The sequence below is a fragment of the Leptonychotes weddellii genome, chromosome 8 (genome assembly GCF_054177405.1).
Source record: "Leptonychotes weddellii isolate Sample4059 chromosome 8, ASM5417740v2, whole genome shotgun sequence".
Lineage (NCBI taxonomy): Eukaryota > Metazoa > Chordata > Mammalia > Carnivora > Phocidae > Leptonychotes > Leptonychotes weddellii.
Window position 1 is genome coordinate 117,833,889 of NC_138376.1, and position 27,007 is coordinate 117,860,895.

Below are 27,007 nucleotides of genomic sequence, written 5' to 3' on the forward strand. Positions count from 1 at the left end.
AAGAGTATTTGTTAAAAATGCACTTCCAATATTTTTACATAAAACACAATATAATTGCTAATTTTTGGTTAGCAATTATATTGTGGTTCTTTAGTGAATTCTTTTCCCTGAATTTCCAATCTCATTTCTGCTTCCTCTAGTCCAGGGTCACCAGCATCTTTTGTTTTCAAAGTCTATTGCTCTCCATCTTCACTAAGATCATCATTTTCACACTGCACGTCATTTGTGTTCCATGGAAGCCTTTCAGTTTCTCCTATTCTTACCCCATCTTTTTCTTTGACCCTCTTCTCTGAGTTTGTCCCAGGTGACGTGAGTGTGCTATTCTCCAAACAGCAAGAAGACCCTATGAAAACCACAAACTCCAGATCTCAGTAAATCACAGCTTTTGTTGAAAGAAGTGACTCATCATTACATACTGCCAGTCTATCCACAGCCTCTTTTTCTTATAGTGGACAATTGCACACACTTTGTGTTCAACATTAATTTAAATATTAAATGGATTATAATCAAAGGATGGACTGAATGTGTCAAATCCATCTTTTAATATAAATCCTTACATGAACAAAATGAATGTTTTCCCTTCCTCTTTCTTTGGTTTTACTAATGATTGAGTAGCATACAGGGGTATGAATACAAACTACGAAGTTTAAGTAGATAGGGCTCAGGTCCTGAGCTCACGGTGGTGAGATCAGCCTTGATTCAGGCTCTGAGCTCAGCGGAAAGTCTGCTTGAGATCCTCTCTCTCCCTTTGCCCCTCCCCCGGTTGTGCTCTCTCTCTAAAAAAAAAAAAAAAAAATAGAGTGAGGATTTATTGAAAACAAAAATTTTATGTTCCTTATAAAGAGACATATAAAAATAATATTCCTAGGTATCTTATGTTATTGGTGCAATTGTAAATGGATAGATTCCTTGATTTCTCTTTCTGCCGCTTCCTTATTGGTCTATATAAACGTAATAGATTTCTCTACCTTGATTTTGTATCCTGCAATGTTACTGAGTCACTATATTGTACTCCTGAAAGTAATATTACACTGTATGTTAACTAACTCAAATTCAAATAAAAACTTAAAAAACTATAAAACTAAAAAAATAAGGTAGATAGGTGTGCAAATAATTAATGTCTGTATTTGTTAGGGGTAGATTTTTGCTACAAGTCCCATGGGCAGTGGTATGAGAGTACTTGGAAGATAAAGTAGATAAATGGCCTTGGGAAAGTGTTAGGGAGACTAATAATTTCTAATTTTAAAGGCTGACAAAGTGTTTTAAGTGTGTGTGTGTGTGTGTGTGTGTGTGTGTGTGTAACAAAATATAAACTCATCTATCAATGTGACTAAAACTATTTGTTAAGTCTTGGATCAAAGATCACCTGCATGTACATTTACTTTTTAAAACTGTAATCCTTACTTTTCTCCTTACCTTCTTGATCAAAAAAAGAGTAGAGAAGAATGACGTCAGAATTTTACTTGAAGTATGGTAGTGGCTACGCTACTTGGACTATTGCTGTGAAAGATGCATATCAAAGGATTGAAATAACTCATGTTCCAAAATTTGATTAATCTTATCACTATTTTCATTTTGTCAAAATTGTTAAGAAAAATGATACATAATATCAAAATTCATACATAAAACTAAAGTCACATGCAGTTTAGAGTATTTTTGGCGTATGTAAATTCACAGCTAGAGTCTTAAGTGGATCTACATGCATTCAAAATATAAAAGGTTAATTGACCAAATTGTTAGTTTAGGACATCTCCAGAGAATTCCAAATCTTCAGAATCAGGGAACTTTAAATAATCTAGATGATCATTTTTCCATGCAAGTTCATAAATAATTTCAAGAAATAATGGTAGCTATCTATTCAACTTTCCATTCTTATGTTTTCTTCCCATGCACAGACTCTTTAGACATGCATGACAACCTGGTCGGTAAATGTGTCACCAAGGGTAGAAGGGGCGTACTAGAAATGAAGTAAATAGGTTTGTGTATTTTAATCCATAGAGGAATATAAACACTGAAATATATATCAAGAAGTTTAAAATGAGTAAGTCTTTCATAAAATAGATTTTACTGTCTGCTAACATTGAATATTTTATTATTACCCACTATTGGTTATTGAGCATTCACTCTCAGGCACTATACTAAGTGCTTTACATATATTATTGCATTTTGGGGGTAAGTTTTTCTAGCTCTGTTTTGTAAGTAAGAAAATCAAAACCCAGAGATGTTAAGTGACAAGCTCAAGATTATATAGGAAGTGGGCTATCAGAGTTAAAATGTAACTCTGGGTTCATTTGACTCCATAATATACCTTCAACTGACCATGAAACAATGCTTTTAGTAAGAGTAAAAAGTGTGGATCTGGTAAGCTTTGTACTTTAAATATAGGTTGTTATTCTGAACTAACATATCCAAGAATGGCACAGACCATAACTCAAACATCTTCCCCACCAATCTTCATATGAATAAGTATCTTCACTATTGTGTTTGAACTATACTTTCTTTATATAATTACTTCTTAAATCACAACCAAAAGAAAAAGAACCCTCCAGATTCCTCACCCAAAACTATCTATTTAGAGTGTAAGTAAATGGTATACCTCTGATAACAAAGCTACAAGAGCCTTGAAAGAACTAGATAATTTTGCCAGCTCATCTCCTTGCTTTTGGGCTGCATTCTCAGAAGAAACTTCAATTAAAATTTTAAGCCTGGATTTCAGCCAGTTGAGCGTCTCGCCTTTTGTGGTAACACCATTTCTGATCTCCTGGAATGAAGAGAATACACTGTGAATCAAGAACAGACTCAGATTAAGAAAGTTCATACGGTGGAGGTAGGAGAGTCATTCATTCACCGGTAGAGTGCCTGCTTATTTTACTTTTTGTTCACATCTTTAACAAAAGTCCACAGGTGCTAGAAAAAAATATTTCCCCAATGCCAATACCTGATATGTAAAATCAATACTCTCTATATCAAAAAGCTAACTAGATGGTTAGTTCATAATTAGATGGTTAGATATTTACAGATAGTCCCTTGATCACAAATAAAGGTGCCTCTAAAAGTCCTGTAGAAGAAAATGGGATACCAAAATTGGGAACTATAACACATTTTCTTTTCTTTTCTTTTTTTTTTTTTTTAAAGATTTTATTTATTTATTTGACGGAGAGATAGCCAGACCAGGAACACAAGCAGGGGGAGTGCGAGAGGGAGAAGCGGGCTTCCTGCTGAGCAGGGAGCCCCTTGTGGGCCTCGATCCCAGGACCCTGGGATCATGACCTGAGCCGAAGGCAGATGCTTAACGACTGAGCCACCCAGGCACCCCACATTTTATTTTCTGTTAGCTGGAAGGAACATGGTATTTTTAGAAAAAAAGGTTGAAAGAGTCATTTTTTTAGTGAGCAGATTTCTTTTTTTTGAGGTGTTTAGTTGTTGAATATTATTATGGATGCCCTAAAAATTGATCTTAACTTTATTAACTTATATTTTATGTCTCATTTTTGTTAGCTTTTGGAAGTCAGTAACCCACATAGGAAGATGTGCAAACAGGAGCACAACTCTAAGCCAGGAAGGGAGGGTATACTGACCCAGACAATGCCAGAAAGATTCTGGGGCCTCAGCCCTTGCAAGGTCTGGGAACTGTGGGAATGCTGACTGGGGCAACCTCTTCCTCCTACACAGCTCTGGGAAGCACAAGGAAACCATGCAGCTGCCACAGAGGATCTTATAGGGTAAATTCACACCCACCGGTTCCAGAACCAAGTGATCTCTTCATTTTAAGATATGCATTTTATTTTTGTAATGTAACAGCAACAAAGAGCAAATATAAATATCCTTCTATAGGTATAGCATGATATTATTGAGCATCTCTAGTATTTAATGGGATTATAAATTTAAGAGAAAAACATAAAACTCAGAGGATAGGAATAGAAAGGAAATATATTCTCATTAACAGGAACTACGTGACTTGCAAGAGCTCAAATGCTCAAAGATAAGGATTTTCGCAATGGCGTGTGTCTACAAAACAGAGCAGAGCCACACTAAGAAGGAGAGGGTTGCTGTGTGTCATTCACAGAATGTGAACTGGGTTAGGGCTTGAGGTTCAGCCTAGTCACCTGGCTAGGTGTGCCCATGCTCCCAGAGCTAATCAATCCAGATTGAATGTGACATATAAATGAGACTTAAAGACCTTTCCCAATTCTGTGATCTGGCTTTTGAATGGCTGAAAATGTATAAAAACCTACAGTGTTCTTGTTTTCCATGACAATTCTTAAATCTCTGCTGTGTTGTAGGCCCATGCATGCAATTTTCCTCTCAGGATTTTCCATTAGCTAAAGATCTATGAGAGGTACCACTAAGCATGACTAAATCTCAAAGCTAACAATGATTCAATAGGGAAAATCATCCCCTATGCTTCTTCACAGTAACATGAGGAGACTTATTCTTAAGACAGTTTTTCAGTAATTTAATTTTTTTACAGAAAGAAAAGAATACATCAGTTAGTCGGTCTACCATTAATTTTTTTATTAATGAAAAATATGGACCAGAACTAACCTCTACAGCACATTTAATCTCTCCATGGTTGGCAGTATCGAAGGGTTCACTCTTAAACCCTCTCAACTGTGTCTCCTTTGCAGATATCCAAGATGAGAACTCAGAAATTCTGAAATAACACAAGTATTTTCTTATTAAGGGGAGAAAATATCCCAGTGGTTAAAATACATTTTCTATTTTGAATTTATTCATGGAAATCTAGCAATCAACTGATTAGCAAGTCAATTAACAAATTTTCTGGAAACTGTTCCTTTAACATGAAGCTCAGGACAGGGGTGGCTGCCTCTGAGCTGTCACTTGGAGGAAAGAGAAAGCAGAGCAGATGGAGCTCAGCTAAGGAAAAAGGTGTGTTCCCAGGGCCTGAGCACCTGGAAATATGGAAGGCACCACCTGAGGTCTGGCCTCATCTATCTCCACCGGATTGAGACAGAAACCCAGAGGGAGAAGTCTCCCTCCGGGGATATGAGGAAATCAGGGAGAAAGGAACTGCCAAATGTGCTTCAAAAAGGTAACATCTGGGTCCCTTGGAAATTAAGTGCTTCACCTTGTTTCTGACTGAAACCCATTCTTTTTATTAAATGAAGCATTTTTATATTAAGAGCATGGGTAAGATCATACAATCTGATTTTCTTTATTGCTTCAGAGGAAACACACGTCACTTCTTGTCGTGCAATGATCTCTGAATTAACAGTATTAGGACAGACAGTGTCCATCTCTGGAAGCAGTTCCACAACTACCTGCTAGTGTAGTCCTTCCACTTGTCTGGGTCTTCCACAAGCTTCATGTAGGTGGTATCAATGGTAACTCTGAGCTCTTTGAGAGTCGCGTGACAGGTTTCAGGTGTGTTCCTTACTGGGTCCCGGACTGGGAGTTTCAGACACAGTTCTTCAATAAGCTGTAACCTTTTCTCACAAAGATGATGAGGACCCTTGTCACTGAAGAAAATCTAATGAACAATAAACATTGATATAATCCTTGTGAAAATCCATACAATACTTCCATATTTTCATAGAAGTTTCCCATTTAGTCTACTACTATATAGTAATTAAGCTATTTAGGGTTTTTGGACCCAAACCAAAGTATCAGGTATATATCTTTTAGGTAAAAATGTGACTTTGCATGCCTGCACTTGGGGTGTGTGAGACGTACCCTGTGCTCTTTAATGATCTTTTCACTGCCTTCCTGGGGCACCAGCTTGGTCTCTCGATCCAGCTCAGTTCTGCATTCTTCTACAGAAGCTAAGAATCTATTCTTCTCCACATCAATCTTCAGATGAAGCAAATGATATGGGGCTTCTCCTTGAAGATCCTACATTCCATAGGAAGATGAAAAAAAATATGATACCATTCCAGATTATATACATTTTTAATTGGAGTGGCAAAAACCATAAAATATTCCCTTTGGGGCCAATGTGATTTAATCACTATTGTCTGCACCTGGATGCTGTTCTTTGTACTTTTCCAAGTAGTGGGGCCACAATGAATTCTTTCAGCCTGCAGGGTCAGATTTTTCACAGTAATTATTCTATTTAATTTTTACTATAGCTCCACACAGTATTAATATTCCTATTTCACAAATTAGACCATTGAGGCTCAGGGGTAGGTAGAAAAGCTAGATTTGAATCTAAACTTAAATGATGCACTGATTCCACATACCCTCTCCCCGGCATATGTCCCATTTAATTTTGTCAATGACCCTGGGAGGTAGGAAGAACATATTTACACTCACTACACAAAGGGCAAAGAGAAAACTTTATTAGTAAAGAGGCCAGATCAAATGGCCCATGCCTTTGACCACCTGCCTTGTCCTTTTTCCTTAGCGCATTCCTTGAGAAAACAAGCCAGCAGCATGCAAACATGAGATGTTTTATGTTCTTTTTTGATATATAATCATAAGCTACATCATTACCTTCAGTCCTATAATTTATTAATTTTAGCCAGCTTATATCCTATGGCATTTAAAAGGTTACTTTTAAAATAAAATACTACGGTAACAGATGAGAAAATGATTTGGGGCTATGGAAAGACTAGAACAGATTATATCCTAGATTATATCCTAGAGAGCTTAATGAGAGTTTGTGTGTATATATAAAATAAATACAGCTTTCCATTAGAATCTCTATTCCATAATACATTTATGATATGTTAAGCTTTAAAGACAACTTCAAAAGCTTGGGTTTCTTTAAGAATCTTTTTCTAGTTTTTATATTTAGCAAATAAAATATGTCCTTAACTGTGTTTTTCCTATGCTTGGGGATGATTTTTTTAGCCTATGTTACTGAGATGAAAAAAAAAATCGAGAGAATAACAAAAGCTGATGGAGAGTATTTTAGTTGCCTACCTTCCAGATCCCGTGACTTCTTCACATAATACACATGAAGGTCGCCACTCGCTATTACCTTGTCATAGCACTCGTTAACCTGCTGCTGGAGCAGGCTTCCTCCAGCCTGGCTTGAGCAAGACAGCCCTGGGCGGGTCTTCATTGTACTGCAGCTGCCCCCCTGGCATGCGGATTCTAGAGTCGGCTTCCTTGTGACATGCCCAGTGTGGGGCACTCAAGTTAGACCAGCCAAATGAATCCCTACACCCCCATTCGGGGGCTGTCCTGCTGTCTCTCTTCCAGGTGCTGGTATTTCCCCCTCCCACCCACTCCCAGATCTCTGCTTCTTCTTTAAAATCCTAAGACAAAAACTAGTTACTTGATTCACTCCTTTCCACTCTCCAAGTGGGCCCACTTCTCTCTTCCAAAGCTTTCATAAGCATTAACTATACTTTTGGGGACTTATTACATATTATACTTCCATTACCGGCAACTAATTATCTCTCCTACTGGGCTCTAAAGTCTTTGGAGAAATGGACTGTGCTTTGTTCATCCCTGCGTCCTTAACCAATAAGTGTTTGTATTTATATTTTTTAGACCATAACAATCTAAACCAGATGGTAAAATCCTTGAAAACAGCAAAATGTTAGTATGCCTAATGTAATTTACTTAGATGAGAAGAGCTTACTAAATGTTACCGAATTAAATGCCCTTGTCATTCCTACCCCCAAAAATACTCAGGAAAAGAAAAAGAGCACTCTTAAGTAATATGATAAAATCAACGTTACTAAAAAATAAGAAAAACAAAATCATATCATATTTTATCATTGTTTTATTCGTTTGGTTTTTTTAAATGGGAGAAGTACCTGTGGTGATTTTCCATGAATTTCTCTTACAATCGAACCTTAACACCCTCATGCTCTCTCCCATCATTCGTGGCACCTACTTATGTGTGTGTTCCCATTATGTCCTGACTCACCTTCCACTGTTTATGGAGCTTTCTAACGGCTTCCTGCAGGCCCTGCTGTTCCTGCTCAGGGAGAATGTCGGTGAGCTCGTCGCAAGCTTTCAGGAAAGCATTGAGCACTCTCTGATCCAGCTGACTGAAAAACTCCTGGCACGGAGAGGAGGAAGTGGTTAAGAGTGTCGGGAAGAATAAAAGGCAGCATCAGACACTCTACAGTTAAGCAGTCACGCCTCTACATGAGTCCCTCAGCCAGCTGCTGCCCTCTTCAAACCTTCCTGGCAACTACTCTTTTTTTTTTTTTTTTTCAGGAATGAACTATAATTATCTACAGTTATGAGTCAGAAGCCACCACATCTGAAATTCAACTAGTGCTTTTCATTTTTTAAGAAAAAAAAAATCTTTTCAGCTTTTAAATTTGGTAGACTATTCCGGAAGGCCAAGGGGCCTAAAAACTTGATTCCATAGTAATAGAGTTTTCACTCCTCTTCGGTGAAGTCAGAAGAGCAGAACAGAAGCTAGCGTTTAGTCTCACAATTCCTCATACCCTACTGTAATGGGTTTCAGGCCCTGCTGATTCATTATGAGCCATTTCTACATTCAGACAAGTACGCACATGGCCCCACAAGCTATGGACAGAATGGTGCTCCCCACTACCTGCCCAAATTTATATGTTGAATCCCTAACCCCCAATGTGATGATATTTGGAGCTGAAGCCATTGGGGTAATTAGGTTAAATGAGGTCACAAGGGTGGGTCCCTCATGATGGAATTAGTGCCCTTGTAACAGGAGACATCAAAGATCTTGCTCCCTATGTATCTCTGCCTTATGAGAACACAGTGACAAGGTGACCATCCACAAGCCAGGAAGAGAGTCCTCACCAAACCCAACCATGCTAGTACTCTGATCTCAGACCTATAGTCTCCAGAACTGTGAGAAAATAAATGCCTGTTGCTGAAGCCACCCAACCTGTGTATATTTTTATGGCCATCCAAACAGACCCAAACAGCACATGTGCACCTATATACATGACCAAGTCTCACACAGACTCAGGAGGATATATGCAGACATACTTTAAAACAACAGTGGTTCAAAACAGAAAGGGCCACACTGCAGCAAAAGTATCAACTGAAGGAGATGTTGAGTGGTCACAGACATCAACCTTAAGTTCAGTCAGCTACATCACAAATATATTGCAGTCATCATCTGATAGTGTGGTTTATATCAATATCCACTGAAATTTCAGGAAACATAACTCAAAATACATGATCTCAGAGGCCCCATCATCTCCATACAGCATTTAAGAGACTATTAACATTTTCAATACCTATATGATTTAAATGAGTATGATTAACAGGAAGATGACTTCACAATAGGACAAGTTGTGGATCAGCTACCAAACTTCAAGTGACATGGTATTCACACTTCGATATGGCGGATTCATGAAATGAGCACAAAGACTTAGCCATCCACCTAAAATTATCTCTTAAAAAGAATATGTTGGTTATGTAAGAATTTCTCAGCTAAATAATTCAGGAGTGCCTCATTATATATCTAATAACTCTACCACTTCAGGGGCTTAAGAATGGCCAATTATAATGCAGCTCATCAATTGCTCCTGAAGTTTTTTTTGCTGCTGCCATTTTTTGGGTCTAATAACCTAAAATGTTTCTGCCTTCCTAACTCACCTCTTCTTCCCCCCGCCTCAAAAACTTAGTATTAGGACAGAATGTTCTTTTTATTTTTCACTCAAGACCACTTGTCTGTGTCCTCAGGTCAAGTGCCCCATGAGGGACAAACTCACAGTATGTCTCTTCAGGAGGTCTTCTGGGTTTCCCTTTTCCTCCAGGCCCTCCTGAGCAATCCGCAGCACCTTCTCTAACTCTGCTCGAGACTCCTCAAATTTTTTCATCAAGCGACTATTGGTTTCCACATGTTTCTTCCAGTCTCCAATTTTCTTCACCATATTCTTGATTTAAAAAATAATGCCAATGTGATGCTGCTCTCTCATTATTGAAAGCATCATTTTGTTAAAGAGTACTGTTTCTTTAAAAAAGAACACTCAGAAGGAATACGTTTCATTATGATGAGAGTAATCAACTTCTTTTGACATTAATGAGTATTAGAAAAAGAAGTAAAATGATTGGTTCCAAACCTCAGTAGGCAAGGCATTTAGCCTCATTTAGCCATGAGAATTACATGTCCTCATTCTTTGTATTTTCCTTGGCTTATGCTTCTATAGCAGGGAGAAAGCTTACCTGGAAAGCACCATGGACATCTGCAATCTGTCTGTGCAGCTTTGTCTGATCAAAATGCTTTAACAAACTGCTCAAGGTCACGAACTTTTGAACATTTTGACTGCCTTTCTCAATTTGTGTCATGGTTTTCTTACAGCTTTCTTGACAAGCTGACAGTTCCTACAGGGAAAGGAAGCCCACAACAATAGTATTTAAAAGGGTGAGAAAGAGAAGGAAAGAGAATACCATTACAAAACAATAAGAACAACATTATATGGCTTTTAGGCTTTTAGTCAGCTGTAAGTAAAATCAAAAGTACAGAGAAGTGTTTCTTTTCATTGAGAAGAGCTCAATTTTAAGCAATCACTGGTCCGTGTTTTTTTATATAAGGCATTTAAATGTCACGTTGAGTTTTTTGAGATTTTTTAAAATTTCATGCCTGCATTATTAACGTTAAGAAAATGAAAGGCCATCAAAATTGTTATTTGCCTGCAATGTGTCCAACTCACAGGCCTATGATTTATTGAGAGAACAATCCCAAAATCAATCAACATATTAGGTTTTAATCTGACTAAATAAATACTAATGCACATACTTTACTGAAAGAGCTGCAGCAAATTATATATTATTTGTGTATGCCAAAATGTACAATATTTGAATTCCTAAGGTTCATAAGCTGTCAACCTCATTAACAAAATGGTGGACCTCAGATACTAACCACAAAAGGCAGCAGACTGGTTGGTGTGGGAGGACTTGCAGTTGTCACACATTTGCAGGATGAGAAACCATGGAGACCCAGGCCCTTCCACCTCTGCTTAGTAACCTAGCATCATAGTGATTTCTGCAATTGACAGCAGAATTATCCAGCCCAGCCCAAGGCCAACAGTCATTTTTTGACCTGAAGCTGCACTATTTGCATTTCGACACCCTCAACAGCTTGGAAAAGTATTTCAAACTGCTCATTTGGATACCAGTTTTGGTAATCTAGAGGCAAATATTAAGACCAAGGTTTTGTTTGTTTGTTTTGAAAAAACGAAGTAAGGACATATTTTTCCTTTTGAAGATTTAGGACATAAAAAGTAATATATGTTAGAAAGATATTATTAAATATTATTAATATTATTATTACTAAGATATCAAATGTTATTTTAATTGTGGAAGGATTCTTTGATGGCAATTTATAGCAATTTGAGAATATGAGAAATGGCACTGTAACTCAAAGTGAAAGACAACCTTTATCCAATATGATGAAAACCCACTAGAATAGGGTTTGGTGGTATAATCATTGTGGTTTTACTATCAGTAATAGTAAAAAAAAAATAATAATTGCTACCAATTACAGAGTACATACTATGTGCCACTATGTGCTAGTTATATTATGGAATATATAATGTAATCTCCACAATAAGCTCTCAACTTATGTATTATCATTATCTGCATTTTAAGGTGAGGAAATAAAAGCTAATCAAATCTTTGTAATTTGTTATATCAGATCTAAGATCTGAATACCTGTCTGACTCACTTCAGATACTCTCGGTTCTTTCTGCTAAGTGATGCTACCTTCCTTCCAAGAATCGGTTTCAGTGAATGCAGTGGTAAACCATTTGCCCATTAAGTTTCACACTCCTCGGATGGATAGGGTCATTTATAATAAACCACCTAAATAAGTCAATTAGCTGCAAGGGTGGGAAGCTGTTCTGCATAGAGATCTGCTTATAAAAACTGAGACCAAAAAAATGATTATCACTCCAAACACATTTCCAGAATTTTATGATTGTATAATCAGACTTAATCTTAGAGGCAAAGAAAAGATCTCATAAGACAGTTTACAGACACTGGATAGAAACAGAATGCAACTATTTGCTTTTATATATCTAAATATCTAAAATTTGAAATTTATTTATAAAAATGTTATCTCTATATAAATTTAGATAGATAAAATTTTCATTTTATCGTTAGTGGACAGGGGTTTCGTCTTTGGACAGACGTATATTTTTGTTTTGAGATGCCAGTGCTATTCTATTTTTTTTTTAAGATTTTATTTATTTATTTATTTGAGAGAGAGAGGGAGAGCGAGAAGCAGACTCCCTGCTGTGCAGGGAGCCTAATGATGCTGGGCTCAGTGACAGGACATTGGGATCATGACCTGAGCCAAAGGCAGACACTTAACGACTGAGCCACCCAGGCACCCCTGGATGCCAACGCTATTCTAGAAAAATGTTTCCTGTCCTAACCAAATTTCTACCACTATAAGCACCACCTCCGTCTTACTACACATGCTTTAAAATAACTATGTCTCCTCAAAAGGACTTCTCCTTACCTGTTGTTTCTGTTTAAAAAGAGCACTAGATTGTGCCTCATGCTCAAGAACTGTTAAAATTTCATTGATTTTCCCAAGTGAGTCATAAAAGAGTGTCATCTGCTTTTCTAATTCTTCCAATGGTATCAACAGCTGTCGAGACTCATAAAGGAGTGGTGAGTGACATTCTTTGACCTTTAAAAATACAAAGACAAAAATTCTATTAAAGGCCACTAATTACCACAAACTCAGGGCACTGTTCACAGTTCTTGGGAACATTTTCTTCAGTGATATTGTCATCTGGTGCTTGCAGATCTTCAACGACCTTTATTTATTTATTTATTTATTTATTTATTTAAGATTTTTTTATTTATTTGCGAGAGAGAGAATGAGAGACAGAGAGCATGAGAGGGAGGAGGGTCAGAGGGAGAAGCAGACTCCCTGCTGAGCAGGGAGCCTGATGTGGGACTCGATCCCGGGACTCCAGGATCATGACCTGAGCCGAAGGCAGTCACTTAACCAACTGAGCCACCCAGGCGCCCCGACCTTTATTTAATGATATTTCCTATGTATTGTTAAATTTTGATAAAAAAAACAATACTACTGAGACAAATAAATGCAACAGAGTTTTCCCATGAAGATTCATCTAAACTGTCCATCTGGATAGCACTTTCCCATCTAAACAATATTGCTGGTGAGCCAGATGGCATCAAATTCCACCTCAGAAACTATGCAGTTCATCTTCGCTTTGGCCTCAAAATCTGACCTGAGATAGTTGTGAATTACATTATCCAGACTAACCTTCCAACTTTATTTTCAAGGTCTCTAGTACTTGGACCCTTAACTCTAGACAAACCTGTAACTTTGCTGACTCATTCTTCCCAGACAGGCCTTATTCTTCCCTATCTCCCCCAGCTCTATGCTTCTCTATTCTCTGCCCATCATCTTACTCATCCCAAGTGCACAAGTCAGGTACCAATTTATTTACAAAAGTCCCCACGCCAGGGGATATCTCCCCAGTCTGAATTGACCCAGCCCTCATTTGTCACTTGTCTTTTAAAAAAAATGCTGTTACTTTATACACTTGTATTCTTTATCTTAATGCTGAGGCATACACTCCTGGGGATCAAGAGATCCATAAAGTTTCTGCCTTATCACCTTTATGCTAGAATCCAGGACCAGGTCATTCTCTAGGAACTTCCTGTCCCCATTCATTTTACTTAGAATTGCTCCCCAAATATTATTTGTACTTCTGGGAACCAAGGAAAGGAAATTGAGTCCTTGTTAGTTGACCATTCTCTTTTTTCTTAAATTATAAATATTCTCATGCTGTCAGATACCCTGCCTGAAGGATGAACTCCCCAAAAGAAAGCTACTGATCTACTGCAAGAAGGCTCTGCTAAAATGACGCTGAACAAAATGAAGAGAATCTGCTAATATGCATAAAAATCAAGTATGCTTTAGAAATCTTTCCTGGATACAGTTGAAAATTTAACAGAGATGCTACAACTAAAGTAGTAGTTTTAAAAAGCTGAACAACTTAGATGCGTTTTCGGGTGGAATTTGCTTTCTCAGAGGTTGCCCCAAATCATTAAACTTGGCCTAAGCTAAGATATGCAAGCCCAAGATATGGCTCTAAAAGCTTGGTTATCAATTCAACAACATTGACCTCGAATTGTGCCCAATCTCTATAAATAATCTTAACTTGAATATTAAAATAAAAATAATTAGAAATTAACATTCTAATTTATACCAGTTTGGCAATGAAGTTTTCTTTTTTCTTTTCAAGACCATGATTCTTCCTATTTTCACCTATCTCATTTATTCCTCTTTTCATTACTTTTCCACTACTGATTTCATGTAGGTTATTCTCTTTCTGCTTTTTCCCTCCTAAATAACAGGTTTCTCTGCTTTCTTTTCCTCTGTTTCTCAAGTCTTCATTACAAAATTTTCCTCTTCATTTATATAGTCACTCCTTTCCTGTATCAGAAATTAATTACCCAATCACAAACAACACCATCTTCATAAAATTCAACTTCAGATAGATAAAAAACTCCAATGGAACTTCCAAAGTTCTTAAGGAAGTCCCTCAACAGAATAGAAAAGTCTTATGGCTAGTGCTTGATGTCCACGGAGTTCCCTGTACACAAGGGTAGAAATGTATAGATCTTAAGTCTAAGGTGAGCTCCACAAGCTGAAGAGGGCAGAATTCTCCACTGCTGCATGGCTATGTAAGCAGAAAATAGCATAAATAATCTTAGAGCAGAGGGATGTCAAATAAAACTCAATAAAAGGGCATTTGGGAATTCTTTCTCATTTAATTATCTGATCTCTTCCTCCTCCTTCCCCTTCCTTTTCTCCCCCCACCTTTGTTTTATCACATTTAACTGACCCCTTATTCCTCCAGAAGAGACCTATCTTTCTAATAAAGCTCCTAGTATTTCTAAATTAACAGAGGTAATACTTGACATCAGATCCATAGTTTCAGTTTTAAAACTCATGACAAAGTTATTAAATGACAGAGTTACTAAATCAAGAATCCCAGGAAAAAGCAAAAGCATCTCTTAACAAGTGAAGAGTTTGCTCATGGGTGTGACTGAGGAGGCGTAAAGCATGTTGAAGTCAGTGTTGGTCCCGCACAGTTGTCATGCATTAAAGTATTTTCCCACCTTGGTCAGCTGTTCTTTGAGCCTAGACATGGTTACAAACATTTCATTAGCTTCTTCTTGGGAGCTCTCTTTGGTAATGAGGTGTGCAGTCTTTGTAATCATCTTGTATTGAGCATCCATTACAGGTACCCTCTGCTCAATGTCCTGCATGTATCATTGAAACAGCTAAATTAACACATGGTACATTTCCTTTCAATTTCAGGATTCCACAGAAGGTTGGACAAAAATCAGTATGTACTGTATAAAATCCTATACCTCTAATAAATTTTTGGAGATTCCAGTTATTGCTTTCCTTTTTTGCTAATATATTATATATTTGTAATATCACATGAATAGATAAAAGCTTTCCTTTAGAAGTAACCATAAATCCTTAAATTAACATACAGACAAGCTGAAGTAATCTGTACACTTTCAAAATATATGTGTTAATGCAGTATGCAATCATTATATCAAGTAAATGCATGTTAATTTGGGGCAATTCCTCTGACCTTAACAATGATACAACTTACTTTCTCTTAAGAAAAGTAACACACTGTCATAGTAGAAAATTTATAAATCAGAGATAATAAGAAAAAAAAATTAAATTACTTACAGTCTTCTCACACAGTGATAACCTGGGCCAACATCTCATCACTACATCATTAATGTTTTCCCCTGTGCATTCTTACACTCATTTTTTTATATTTACAAAAAAAGGATACTATTTTTTGCTTTTCTCACTTAATAGTATATTAGAAAAGATTTCCATGTCATTAAATATTCTTTTACTACTTCCTTTTTGAGAGCTGCAAGGTATTCAAAATATGTGAAGAGCACAACTCATTTAGTCAATACTTTATAGGAGAGGCATTTATGTAGAGGTGTTATCTGTAGATGTTTCCTGTTTTCTCCTAGTCCTTTGTAATTTGGTTGTAGAAAAAAATCTCTAAATTAAAAAAACTATTTTGAAGTTACTATATGATCAAAACATATCCTTAAAAAATCCAAATAGATTTTTTATTTAAATGCATTTTTTTTTCAATTTTGAAGTGCTAATCAGGATATGCACACATGTCAAAATGGTGCCAAGAGACATAGGAAAACTTTGCAATGATCTGGGTTAACTTCAGTGATCTTCCTTTTCACAACAGAATAGGTTTTCACTTTCTTGTCCAGAAACTACCCCCTCACCTCCAAGTCTTGAATTAATAACTTGACATTAAGAAAAGAGACTTCTAAGGGTTCAGAAAGTTTCTTATGGGCTTCATTTGCAAAATCAGACAGGACAGTAACACAGTCTGTGTACTCCTTCTTCATTCTGTCCATTTCATCAGCCCGAGCATACTGTTAAGAAAAGGGAGGAGCACAACATGGAAAATCATTAAGTCAAACCTCTGGGAGCCTGTAACTTTGACATTGACATACTCTCTAGAATTGTTATATGGTAAGAAAGATGCTAATTTCTGACTCTTATTTTAGATACACTTGAAGTAAGTCCAATTACTGTGAAAGGAAAAAAGGAACTAGCATAGAAGCAAAGAATTATGATTTCAAACATGAGTCGTCCCATATTTGTAGGCTCCATATGTCAATATAATCCTTAATCAAACTATACATTTCCATAATGTTCCTCTATTATAAATGGGAAAGAATAAAGGACCAAAAATAAACATAACAGTTCTAAACACATCTATACTCTGCCTAAATAAGCCCATGCTACAACAATAAACAGTCTCTAAACAGACTGTTTACAACACATGCATGTTCCAAGCATATAGAGATTGAAAGACATACTTGCTTGACTTCCATGAACAACTCCCTCCATCGCCCATTGAGCAATAGTAATTGCTGTTTAAGATCTCGGGAAACCATCTCATCACACGTTTCAATTAGAAAATTGCCCGCATCATTCATGGCAGCGTGCTGCTGTATCCAGTGAGGCAAGTTTCGGAAAAAATCCTAAAAAATAAACAATGCACACTACTGTAAACCACAGACCAAAAATTAATAAATGATATGGAAGTAACCAAACTATGAGAAGTATCTTTGTTCTAAATTTGTACAAATTTTAAGGTAAATATTCGCTCTCCTTCCAGATGCAATTTTCAGTAAAGAGGTTCAAAAATAGGAACTAGAAATGCTGAGTGTCTTTTTATAAGAACAGCTTATATCTTTTACCATATATTTTGCTGAAGACAAAACAAAACATGATGGCCATTTTCTGTTATTCCTATTTTACAAATTAAAAACTGAATTTCTGTAAGTGTAAGGGACTTGTACATAGTAAATACCAGTGCCAGAGTCATATCAAAAGTGTGGCATTTTAGAGTAATGTATAGTTTTGTTTAAAAATTATAAACAAACTTTTGACCTATCATTTTTTATTTTAAAGTCTGAATATAGTACATGAAGATAATTAATGATCATGGATACAAATCATTGAAGGAAAATTTTTAAAAATTATATATCTGGGCCAAGAAGACTTAATACAATAACATCATTTCTTATTTGTTTAAGGTTACTCACTTGGCAATGAAGCAGTTTTCTGCTGATTTCAAGTTAATATATGTGTACATACATATACGCACACACCACGGTAAAAACCAAGGATACCAAAGATAATTCAAAATCTATTTTATAAGCCATATGTGGGAGGACTTCTCACATAAATAGATGAGAACACTTCTGTTTCTGGTGGTTATAGTCCCTCGGATGAAATTAACACATATGACATCTACTAGGGCCCTGCCAGTCTAATCAGAAAAGCCAAAATCTGTATGGGTATACAGTTCTTGTCATCCTCAGCTACACAAGAATAATTAATCTATGTGAGATATAGAGTGGTAAACATTTAAAAATTATGCATCTACTTGCATGACACAATAATAGAAGAGCCAATCTTGGATAGCAAGCACTTAATTCTAATGTATGTACTATACTTCTTAATGGGAGCCTGGCATTTTAATATCTTTTACATATAAATTGATTTTTCATGGGAAAATATCAGATTCCCATTAAGAAGTACATATACAGAAATCAATCCATTTTATGTGATATTTTAATGTAAGTGACATTAAAGTAAAATAGTACCTCTTAAACCCACACATACACACCTGTATTGGAGGAAAAATATCACTCTTGCCCACTCTTGCCATTCTTAACCCTTAACTGAGGGCTGATAAAATCCAAAAAGGAATATCCAAAGAGACAAAAATGTGGTGACCCAGATGTCCAACTGGTGTGTGTCATTATGCAGAATCAATATTAAGTTATCCTCTCTGAAATGAGGAAATCCACAGAGGTCAGGGCCCTTCACGTACAGACCTAATGGTGAGTATAGGGACCTCTGCGGCCCCCTGGGTTTGGCTGTCCTTTCATAGGTTCCTGCTCTTCTGAATGCAAAAGCCAAACACTGAACTGATCAGAGAGGCAATTGTTTTAACATAACTTCGATAAAGCAGTGTATTTCTTGGCCTAAAATAATTTACTAACCCGAGAGCACAACTCTTCAGGCAAAGTCAAGAATCTTGAGTCACATTTGCAAATATATAACATTCCCTAGAGAACTATGCTGTGTCTCATTGCTAAGATCGTGTGTACTCCTTTCCTTTGGTAAGAGCAATCTTACCTTTTTGGCATGCTCTGACTGATTTAGCATTTTCTCTGCATCCTCTAACCAGGCCTGAAGACTGGCCACAGTATTGCCATATCGATCCCAGTTAGCGATTACTTCTTCCAGCATGCTCCGCACGCTCCTAACTTCTACTGAGAGGTTCCTCCACTGGGCAGTGGTTTCGTTCATGAATTTCATCACATTCTCAGCTTCTTCCACTAAAACAGATACAACAAATTATAATTCTTACTTTATATTTTAAATCCACCAAGCCTTTTCTCTATGGTCTATACACTGGTGTGCAATTATAATTCTTCTTTAAAGATTTTTTTTAAGATTTTATTTATTTATTTGACAGAGAGAGACACAGCGAGAGAGGGACACAAGCAGAGGGAGTGGGAGAGGGAGAAGCAGGCTCCTCGTTGAGCAGGGAGCCCGATGCGGGGCTGGATCATGACCTGAGCCGAAGGCAGCTGCTTAACTGACTGAGCCACTCAGGCGCCCCTATAATTCTTCTCTAGATTATAAAGTTAAAAGATGAAATGTTAGAATTTCATTCACTAATGCTGGGTATGTTGTACCATAGTCACAGGTATTTATAAAGATTAAAGATAATATTTTTAAATTGATAAACGGGATGCAATAAAGGACATATGTATTTTTTTGCATTTTATATACACTCAAATAGATGGTCACATATGTAGTATCAATCACAAATGCTATAGTTCATTTTCAGCAAATATGACAGACATATTTACAAAATGAAGCAAACATATTTTACAACTTGTGTCTTCACACTAACTTTTCATTTACTTGATAGTAATATTCAAGTTACTTTTTTTCATTTAATCCTCAGAATTGAAAATAGGTTAGAAAATTGCAATTTAGAGAAGGAATGCTTTTTTTTTTTGCCCCTTCTCAGAAGATCACACACATAGACATGCACACACACACAGTATGATTATATAGGTCAGACAGGCATTGCACAAAGTCAAGGGGACTGAAGCCAATATGTGCATTCCAGGCCCATGGCAGGGTCACAGAAAGATTCTGCAAGAAAAAAAAATGAGCTGATCACAGAAATCTGCAGGTTCTAAACCATACTGCATTCAACAGTTTAGCCAATTCTATCATGTGTTTTACCTGAACCGTCAGCTTGGATGTACATCTCTGCTGTCTGTTTCAAGATTTGGTATGTCACTTCATACTGTTCAAAGAACTTGGTATTTTCTATAAAAGACTAGAAAGGGGGAGTGGTTAGAAGACGGCAAACACTAGGCATAGGTAGAAATACCAAAGTCCATTTCTTCAAGAGAGATATACTGGTATTTTGCCCAAATTTACCAACCTCACTCTTATAAAATATAGCAAATTAATTCAACCGTTATAAAATAACCTGGCTATTCCGAGAATATAAATTGATTCCACACTCACTTTTAATTCTAACTCAGCACTATTGAGAAAGTATTCTATTTCTTCTCCACGCAAGGGTTTGTTTTTAGAAGAGACTGAAGTCTCTCCAGACAACCTGGGGCTAACATTTAGAAAGCACTAAATTTGAAAGAACATTTTCATGTCCAACTGTGTTTGAGCTGTGGGTTTGCTGCTCTTTGAACATTAATTCTGGTGAATGATGGCTCTGAGGAACTTGGATTATAAATAAATGGCACAGTGCACTTTCCTTAAAATAAAAAGTACAAAAAATGTTTAAAAGTAGAAAAATTTTAAATAATCACATATCCCACCCACAAGTGTAAAAATTACAGATAAGACATGTCTATAGCTGTATGTAATTTACATACAGAACAGAGCCACCATCAGCAAATGGGCACTATAAAATTTAGAACACACAAGAAATCCTTAGGTAAATTTTATTGTTAACTCCAGGAAATATGAAATAACTCTTGTTTCAAAGATTAGTCCTGCTATGGTAAAGGGAAAAAGAAAAAAGAAAAATGCAATCGTAGTTACCAACGTATCACCAAAGGCTCTTTAGTTTCTTTTAATAGTACAATTAGTTCCTATGATAACCTGATAAAATACTTGATAAGTGTCTCTATTATAAAATGCAAAATTAGCCTTTAGAAACCAGCTGAAGTCCAGTGTGATATGCTGATGAATACTTAATATGGAGATGCAAAATGTTTGAGTGCAGATATAAAACTTCATAATTTCATAGACATCCCTCAATTTTACTGATAAATTTTTATTATATTTCAAGATAACACTAAAAAACATTCCATGTATAATACATTTCATAGCATTTTATGTTTATAAAGCATTTTACCTATATGTAAATTATTCTTCAGGAATATAGTGACTAGGGAAAGCTGCGAGTTACCTGGAATGAAGGGTTCCATGAGGAACACTTATTTCAATAATTTAATAGGCTGTATTATTTTGGTAAGTAAAATAATTAATTGGTTAAATAATTATTTAGCCTTATGTTCTACTCCCTTAACTTCCCTGTTCCCCAACTAGGGAAAGAGTAATTTACTGTAATTTAAATTTGGAATAATTTAACCAAATGAGCATATCATAATTTGATCAAAAAAGGAAAGTTACACCTAATGTGCAAGACACTGTAGACAACTGAAGAGATAAATATATTTGGCAATGTTTAAAAAATAGTCTCCATTTATTTTTGGAACAAATTTCAAGAAGCTAATGGGGAAAACAATTGTTCTAAGTGTGAGAGGAAAGGGAAATAGTGGCTGTATTGGACAGAAAGACTTCATTTAATATGCTTTTGCTAGAATTGTTTACAAATTAATTACAAATGAACAAGAGAGGAAAGTTTATTTCCAGTTTCATTTCCAAGGGGGAAAACAGGATACTTTAAGAATATTATAAATGTTGTAGGGATTCATTAAAGTATTTTTGAGCCTTCCTATTAGGAAGACTAGGCAATTAATTTTTGAAGGAAGATACCTTATTTGTTATTTTACCTTTTAACTGTTTCATTTATTTTGACACTTTTTTCTTTCTGAATACAGAGTAAATCCATTTCATAGCATGAATTATTTTATCTATTAATATCACTTTACTAGGAGGAGTGCAAATCTCCTTTTTACCATGAGCTAACTAGTCTCTCAGAAGGGTGCAAAAGAAAATGCAAATGAATATTTAAAATAATGATAGGATTAATTTATTTCTTTAAAAATAAGACTTACAGGGCACCTGGGTGGCTCAGTTAAGCCTCTGCCTTCAGCTCAGGTCATGATCCCAGAGTCCTGGGATGGAGCTCCCCTTTGGGCTCCCTGCTCAGCAGGGAGTCTGCTTCTCCCTCTCCCATTGCCCCTCCCCTCTGCTCCAGCTATCTCTCTCTCTCTCTCAAATAAATAAAATCTTTAAAATAAAGAACTACAAAATTATAAAAAAAATAAAAATAAGGCTTAAATTTGGATATCAAGTTCAACAAGTCAGCCATGTTATAGTTAATGACACTTCAAGAAAAATAAGATATCTCTTTATCCCACTAAATCCAAAGTATTAGTGGAAGATACTAAACTTCTCTCACAAGATAAATATGGAGATAAATAAATTTCATTCATTGATTTCACTTGAATCGTGCTAAGCCAGGTAATTTAAGATTTAAAAAATCATCTTTGAGAAGAGGTTTTATCAGAATTGTCTATATTAATAAAATAATTACAAATAATAAGATACATGTTCACATTACTTATGCTGCATTCACATAGGCCACAATTCCAAGAGCTCTTCTATGGAAAAGAATGAATTATCCTATTTCTTCCATAGTAAAACTGAAGCATGTGTTAACAAAACATGGTCATATCAAGAACAATGCTGACAGCAAAAACCAAACCAATTATCTCCTGATTTATACTACAGTATGTAATCTCTTATGAATAGCATGTGGCCTAGGTTTAATTAACAAGCATTTGTGAAGTATTTTCCAAGAATTTCTTAAGCACGTAGCAGCGGCAGACCTGAGCACCCAGTACAAGAGGTAAGTAGGAAGCACATTTTCTGATTCTCTAACCCTTTAAAAAATGGTGGGTTTTTTTGCATATGAATAAGATTGAATTGAGAATTCAAACTAAGGAAAAGATAATTATGGAACTTTTACATCCTGCATATTACTTTGGTTATTAGATGATGTGGAGCAGCATATGGCTCATTACAATAAATTTTTTTAGAAACCAAGGAAAGGATTGGATTTAAGAACCTGATTGTATTACTTTATTTGGAAGTCTTCACTCTTTGAAACAGTCTGTTCTAAAGAAAATTATTTTCTCACTAATTCCAAAGGGATGAGAGAAGCTAAAGGGGGCATGCGATAAAAGGAAAGCAATATGTGTCCTTCTTTCTTCCTTACAAAAGTCCCTATAATTGTATCATCATCATCATCATCATCATCATCATCATCACTAAAAATCTGGGAAAGACTAAGTCTCCTAGAAATTAAGTTATTTATGAAGTCACATGGGCTGTAAGTAGCTGAACCATAATTCCACATATTTCCATGTGACTGGTGGCCAGACTATAATAATCTCCCCTACTTTGCCTCGCTCTGCCACAATACCTAAAACAGAAATTATTTCTGTCACTGTCACTATCAGTATGTAAGTGTAAAATATTGTCAAATATGAACTAACATCAAATGGAACTAATATTTATGTGTGCTACATTCCTTAGTTCACTAAGCTATAGGAGATCATTTTAATTATTTGGTCTTTTAAGTTAAAAAAAAAAACTTTCACAGCCAATTTTGTTAGATAGACAAGTTCAGTACCTAAGCTTTTGGTTCAGAATGATGTGACTTCAAATCCTGACTCTACTTCTTACCAACTGTGCCATCCAGAACATGAGGGCTGAGCGCTAAAAGGCTCTGTTTCCTCAGTGAAACCATGTGAAAATGCCCAGCCAATAGGATCGTCACTGGGATGCAAGATGACACACGTAAAACACTGGGCTCATAGGGAACACTCAATATCCCACAGTTATTAAAACTATTAAACAAAAAATATTGTAAAACCCTTTACAGAAAAGAAGTGTTAGCAATAAATAGGTGTGTTTCACCATGGAATAAAAATATGAAGAAATGTTCATTTTAATGTGCTACATTAGTAGTGAAATTAGCAAGTTTACCAATAATTTTTTTTTTTAAGATTTTATTTATTTGCGAGAGAGAGAATGAGAGACAGAGAGCATGAGAGGGAGGAGGGTCACAGGGAGAAGCAGACTCCCTGCTGAGCAGGGAGCCTGATGTGGGACTCGATCCCGGGACTCCAGGATCATGACCTGAGCCGAAGGCAGTTGCTTAACCAATTGAGCCACCCAGGCGCCCAAGTTTACCAATAATTTTAAGTTATGAAGCAGTGAACTTCTCTTTACTTTATGGAGAAAGCAGAAGTACTGTTTTTTTTATTAACATTAATTTTTTAAGATTAATAAACACCTCTCTATTTACATATTCTTTATTTGAGAAGTTCAAAGAGAATTACTAACATCCTTGTATTAGAACATTAACCTGGTGGAACACTCCCATTAGGCATTTCAATCTGATTGGCTGTCCTTAAATAGCGAGAACAAAGACAGATCCTGCATAATTACCTGCTGAGTTCATTGTGTATCATTTGACATGACTAAACCCCAAAATATAAATGCATATCTGTATTTAATACTTAAAAGACTAAAGTAATTGCTTGAACTTAAAAAATAAGATTTTTCATTACTTTCCAAAATAATTCAAAATGAATAAGGGAACACATCATAACAGATTTCATATTTTTTGACACATATTTCCAAGACAATTGTAGTAACCCTAAAGAAAGATTTACTGTAAATGTATTTTTTCCCCAAATGATCCTGTTTATTCATCACTTTAAAATGTAAAACTTTAAAAATGTAATTAAAATATAGCAAAATATATTCTGGTTCTAGAATGCTTCAGTAAAGATATGGTTTCAATAAACATTCAGTCACACCAGTTACAAAGCTACTCTGACTAATCAGGTTAGAAATGGGCTTGGATTTTAAAATTACTAATTTCTTATTTAGAATTTGTGATTAAACACAAATGGAGTGGTACAGGACTGAGATGCCTTATGGACATAAACTTTGAGAGCAAATTTGTATTGCTAATAAATTTGTGGGGGGATTTGTTTAACTAACAGAAATAAACTACCTTTAAGAAATAATTCTCTAATTACATGTAAATAGAAAATGCTAGTTACAGAACAACCTAATTTCTTCATTAATGCAGGGCTACTACTCTATGTAGATACAGAATTATTTATACTGATAGCCCAAAATATAAGATAATCTATAAAAATTAAATTGTTACAGAGATTCATAGACAAAAATTTTACTTTTCCTGGGTGCACATGAGAAGCAATGAAACTCAGAGACATGCTGGACCTATAGTCCCCATATGAATAACTGAAAATGATTGATTTTTAGAGACATGAGCATAATCTTTAAGTATGTTAACTCAGTTTCAATGGTGAGCTCACAATCAAAATCATGGGTATGCGATGCAAAAACTTTTCTTCAAGCAATAAAGCCAGTCAATGATTCAGTATGATTAATGGAGCAAAATCTTTCATCTTACCGAAGAATATAGATGAATATTTCAGATTATTGCAAAGAGCTAACTTATATCAAACCCACTTAACACACTGGTATCTTCATGCTTAAATTCAAGATAAAAATAATAGCATCAAATAAACTGGTAGGTACTAAGTGCTAAACCCATGTGTCCTCTGATTTCTTTCTCAAAGCACCGGGGAGACTTACAATGTAGTTTTGCAGAAGCATCTCCACTGACTCTCTCCTCCCATACTTGATGATCCAAGATTTCAGCTTTGACTCTGCAAGAACCAGCAGTGAGAGCAGACGGTACTTTAATTCTAGAAATTCCATTTTCATTAAGTGTAGCTCTGATGTGGAGGAAACAAAATGAAACCTAGAAAAAGAACACCGAGAATTTACAGAATGTAACTAATAGTAACAGAACGGTGCTTACTTAACCTGTTACACGTCAGTGCTAAATATAATAGCAGGCACAAGGTCTTCTAAACTCTGGCTGATCAATCACTATCAGGAGATCTGATTCCTTCTCTAGCTCTGGATCTAAAGGCAAATCATGATTGATTGAAGTATTTAATATAGTTCTTTCCCCTGCCAAGACAACTCTCATCTGTTTCTTTTATAAGCTGTTTTTGCAATATTACATAATGTTCCTCACAGTACTGAATAAAAATACAGTCTCTGAAGAAACCATTTCTGTGATTTCCAGGCTGTGGGTATATTCAGGTTTACTCTTTTCAAACAATAATACATTAGAATGTTGGCATTCTTAGCATATGTTATGGGAGCTCAATTTTTATGTACCAAATGAAAGCATCTCTGCAAAAAAAAAAAAAATCATTTCATTGAAAAGAAAAGAAATGGAAAAAACACCCACCAAGCATTTAAAAAAAGACACTTCGTTTATAATCAGCCATTCTCTTACCTCTCGGCCATGTCCTCTAATTGATCAGGTGGCACTGGGATCCCGTTAACAGACCTGGTCCGGTAGATTTCATGGAATGCTCTTTTGTGGGCATCTGTGTTTTGAAGCAGATCCTAAGATACAATTTAAAAAAATAAAAAATGGGAAAATATGTTCACAGGAGGCTAAGAAGCATAATTTTCAGCCTGTACCGATGAGTCAATGTCCTCAACAATTTGATCATGCTGCTACATCCATATGCGACTTGGTGCCTCTCACAGGCTTTTACCTTGTACAGGAGCCCTGGTGCTTGTCTATAAGGCCTGTGCTGGAGCTGTATCTAATAATTATGGCATCTTTTAAACACACATGACACTTGCACGGCAATGCATTCAGACATTTTAAAGGCACATGGTCCAAAGGAAAATATAGTTACTGCTATAAACAATGATTTGTTAGAATTTTTCTCCTTCCTTGATTTTGAATATATTGGTGTTTAGAAGCTGTAAACTAAGCACAGCTGGTTTAACCCTTTAATGGTAATACACACACACACACGTATATATTACACTCTTGTTATTTTACTTTGAATACACGTAGACTACTACAAAGTGATACCTGCTCACCATTTAAGCCAGTTATATTACAATATTATGAAAATACTCTTATGGTTAGAAGATTTCAAACAAGCACAGGGAATGTCCCATAGGTATCAGAGTGGAAAGATCAAATGTGATGTTTATGAATATTCTTTGTAGGCTGTATAGAACTACACAAATTTTAATAACTTATCTAGATTTGTTTTCTGAATTTTTCACTGTCAATAGACTTACTTGTATAAAGACTTACAGGTGTGTCACAATCCCTAGCCAATTTCTCACACAGAAGCGAAGAAAAATGAAACATGGTTCATGCCATATTCT

General features: G+C 35.9%; 1 protein-coding gene across 2 annotated transcripts in view; it reads right to left on the bottom strand.

Annotated features, from left to right (window-relative positions):
• The window catches only part of SYNE1 (spectrin repeat containing nuclear envelope protein 1), a 429,147-nt gene that overhangs the window by 272,483 nt on the left and 129,657 nt on the right, over positions 1 to 27,007 (bottom strand). For both annotated transcript variants that reach the window (XM_081829165.1, XM_081829163.1), the window contains 15 exons: positions 26,106 to 26,218; positions 25,388 to 25,556; positions 19,769 to 19,865; positions 18,641 to 18,843; positions 16,807 to 16,971; positions 16,204 to 16,356; positions 15,034 to 15,177; positions 12,386 to 12,559; positions 10,087 to 10,245; positions 9,633 to 9,797; positions 7,844 to 7,978; positions 5,695 to 5,853; positions 5,283 to 5,491; positions 4,546 to 4,654; positions 2,597 to 2,761 (listed from right to left, as the gene is read on the bottom strand). In XM_081829165.1, coding sequence (XP_081685291.1) covers positions 2,597 to 2,761; positions 4,546 to 4,654; positions 5,283 to 5,491; positions 5,695 to 5,853; positions 7,844 to 7,978; positions 9,633 to 9,797; positions 10,087 to 10,245; positions 12,386 to 12,559; positions 15,034 to 15,177; positions 16,204 to 16,356; positions 16,807 to 16,971; positions 18,641 to 18,843; positions 19,769 to 19,865; positions 25,388 to 25,556; positions 26,106 to 26,218 — 2,319 coding nt within the window. The remainder of the gene's footprint in view (positions 1 to 2,596; positions 2,762 to 4,545; positions 4,655 to 5,282; positions 5,492 to 5,694; positions 5,854 to 7,843; positions 7,979 to 9,632; positions 9,798 to 10,086; positions 10,246 to 12,385; positions 12,560 to 15,033; positions 15,178 to 16,203; positions 16,357 to 16,806; positions 16,972 to 18,640; positions 18,844 to 19,768; positions 19,866 to 25,387; positions 25,557 to 26,105; positions 26,219 to 27,007) is intronic.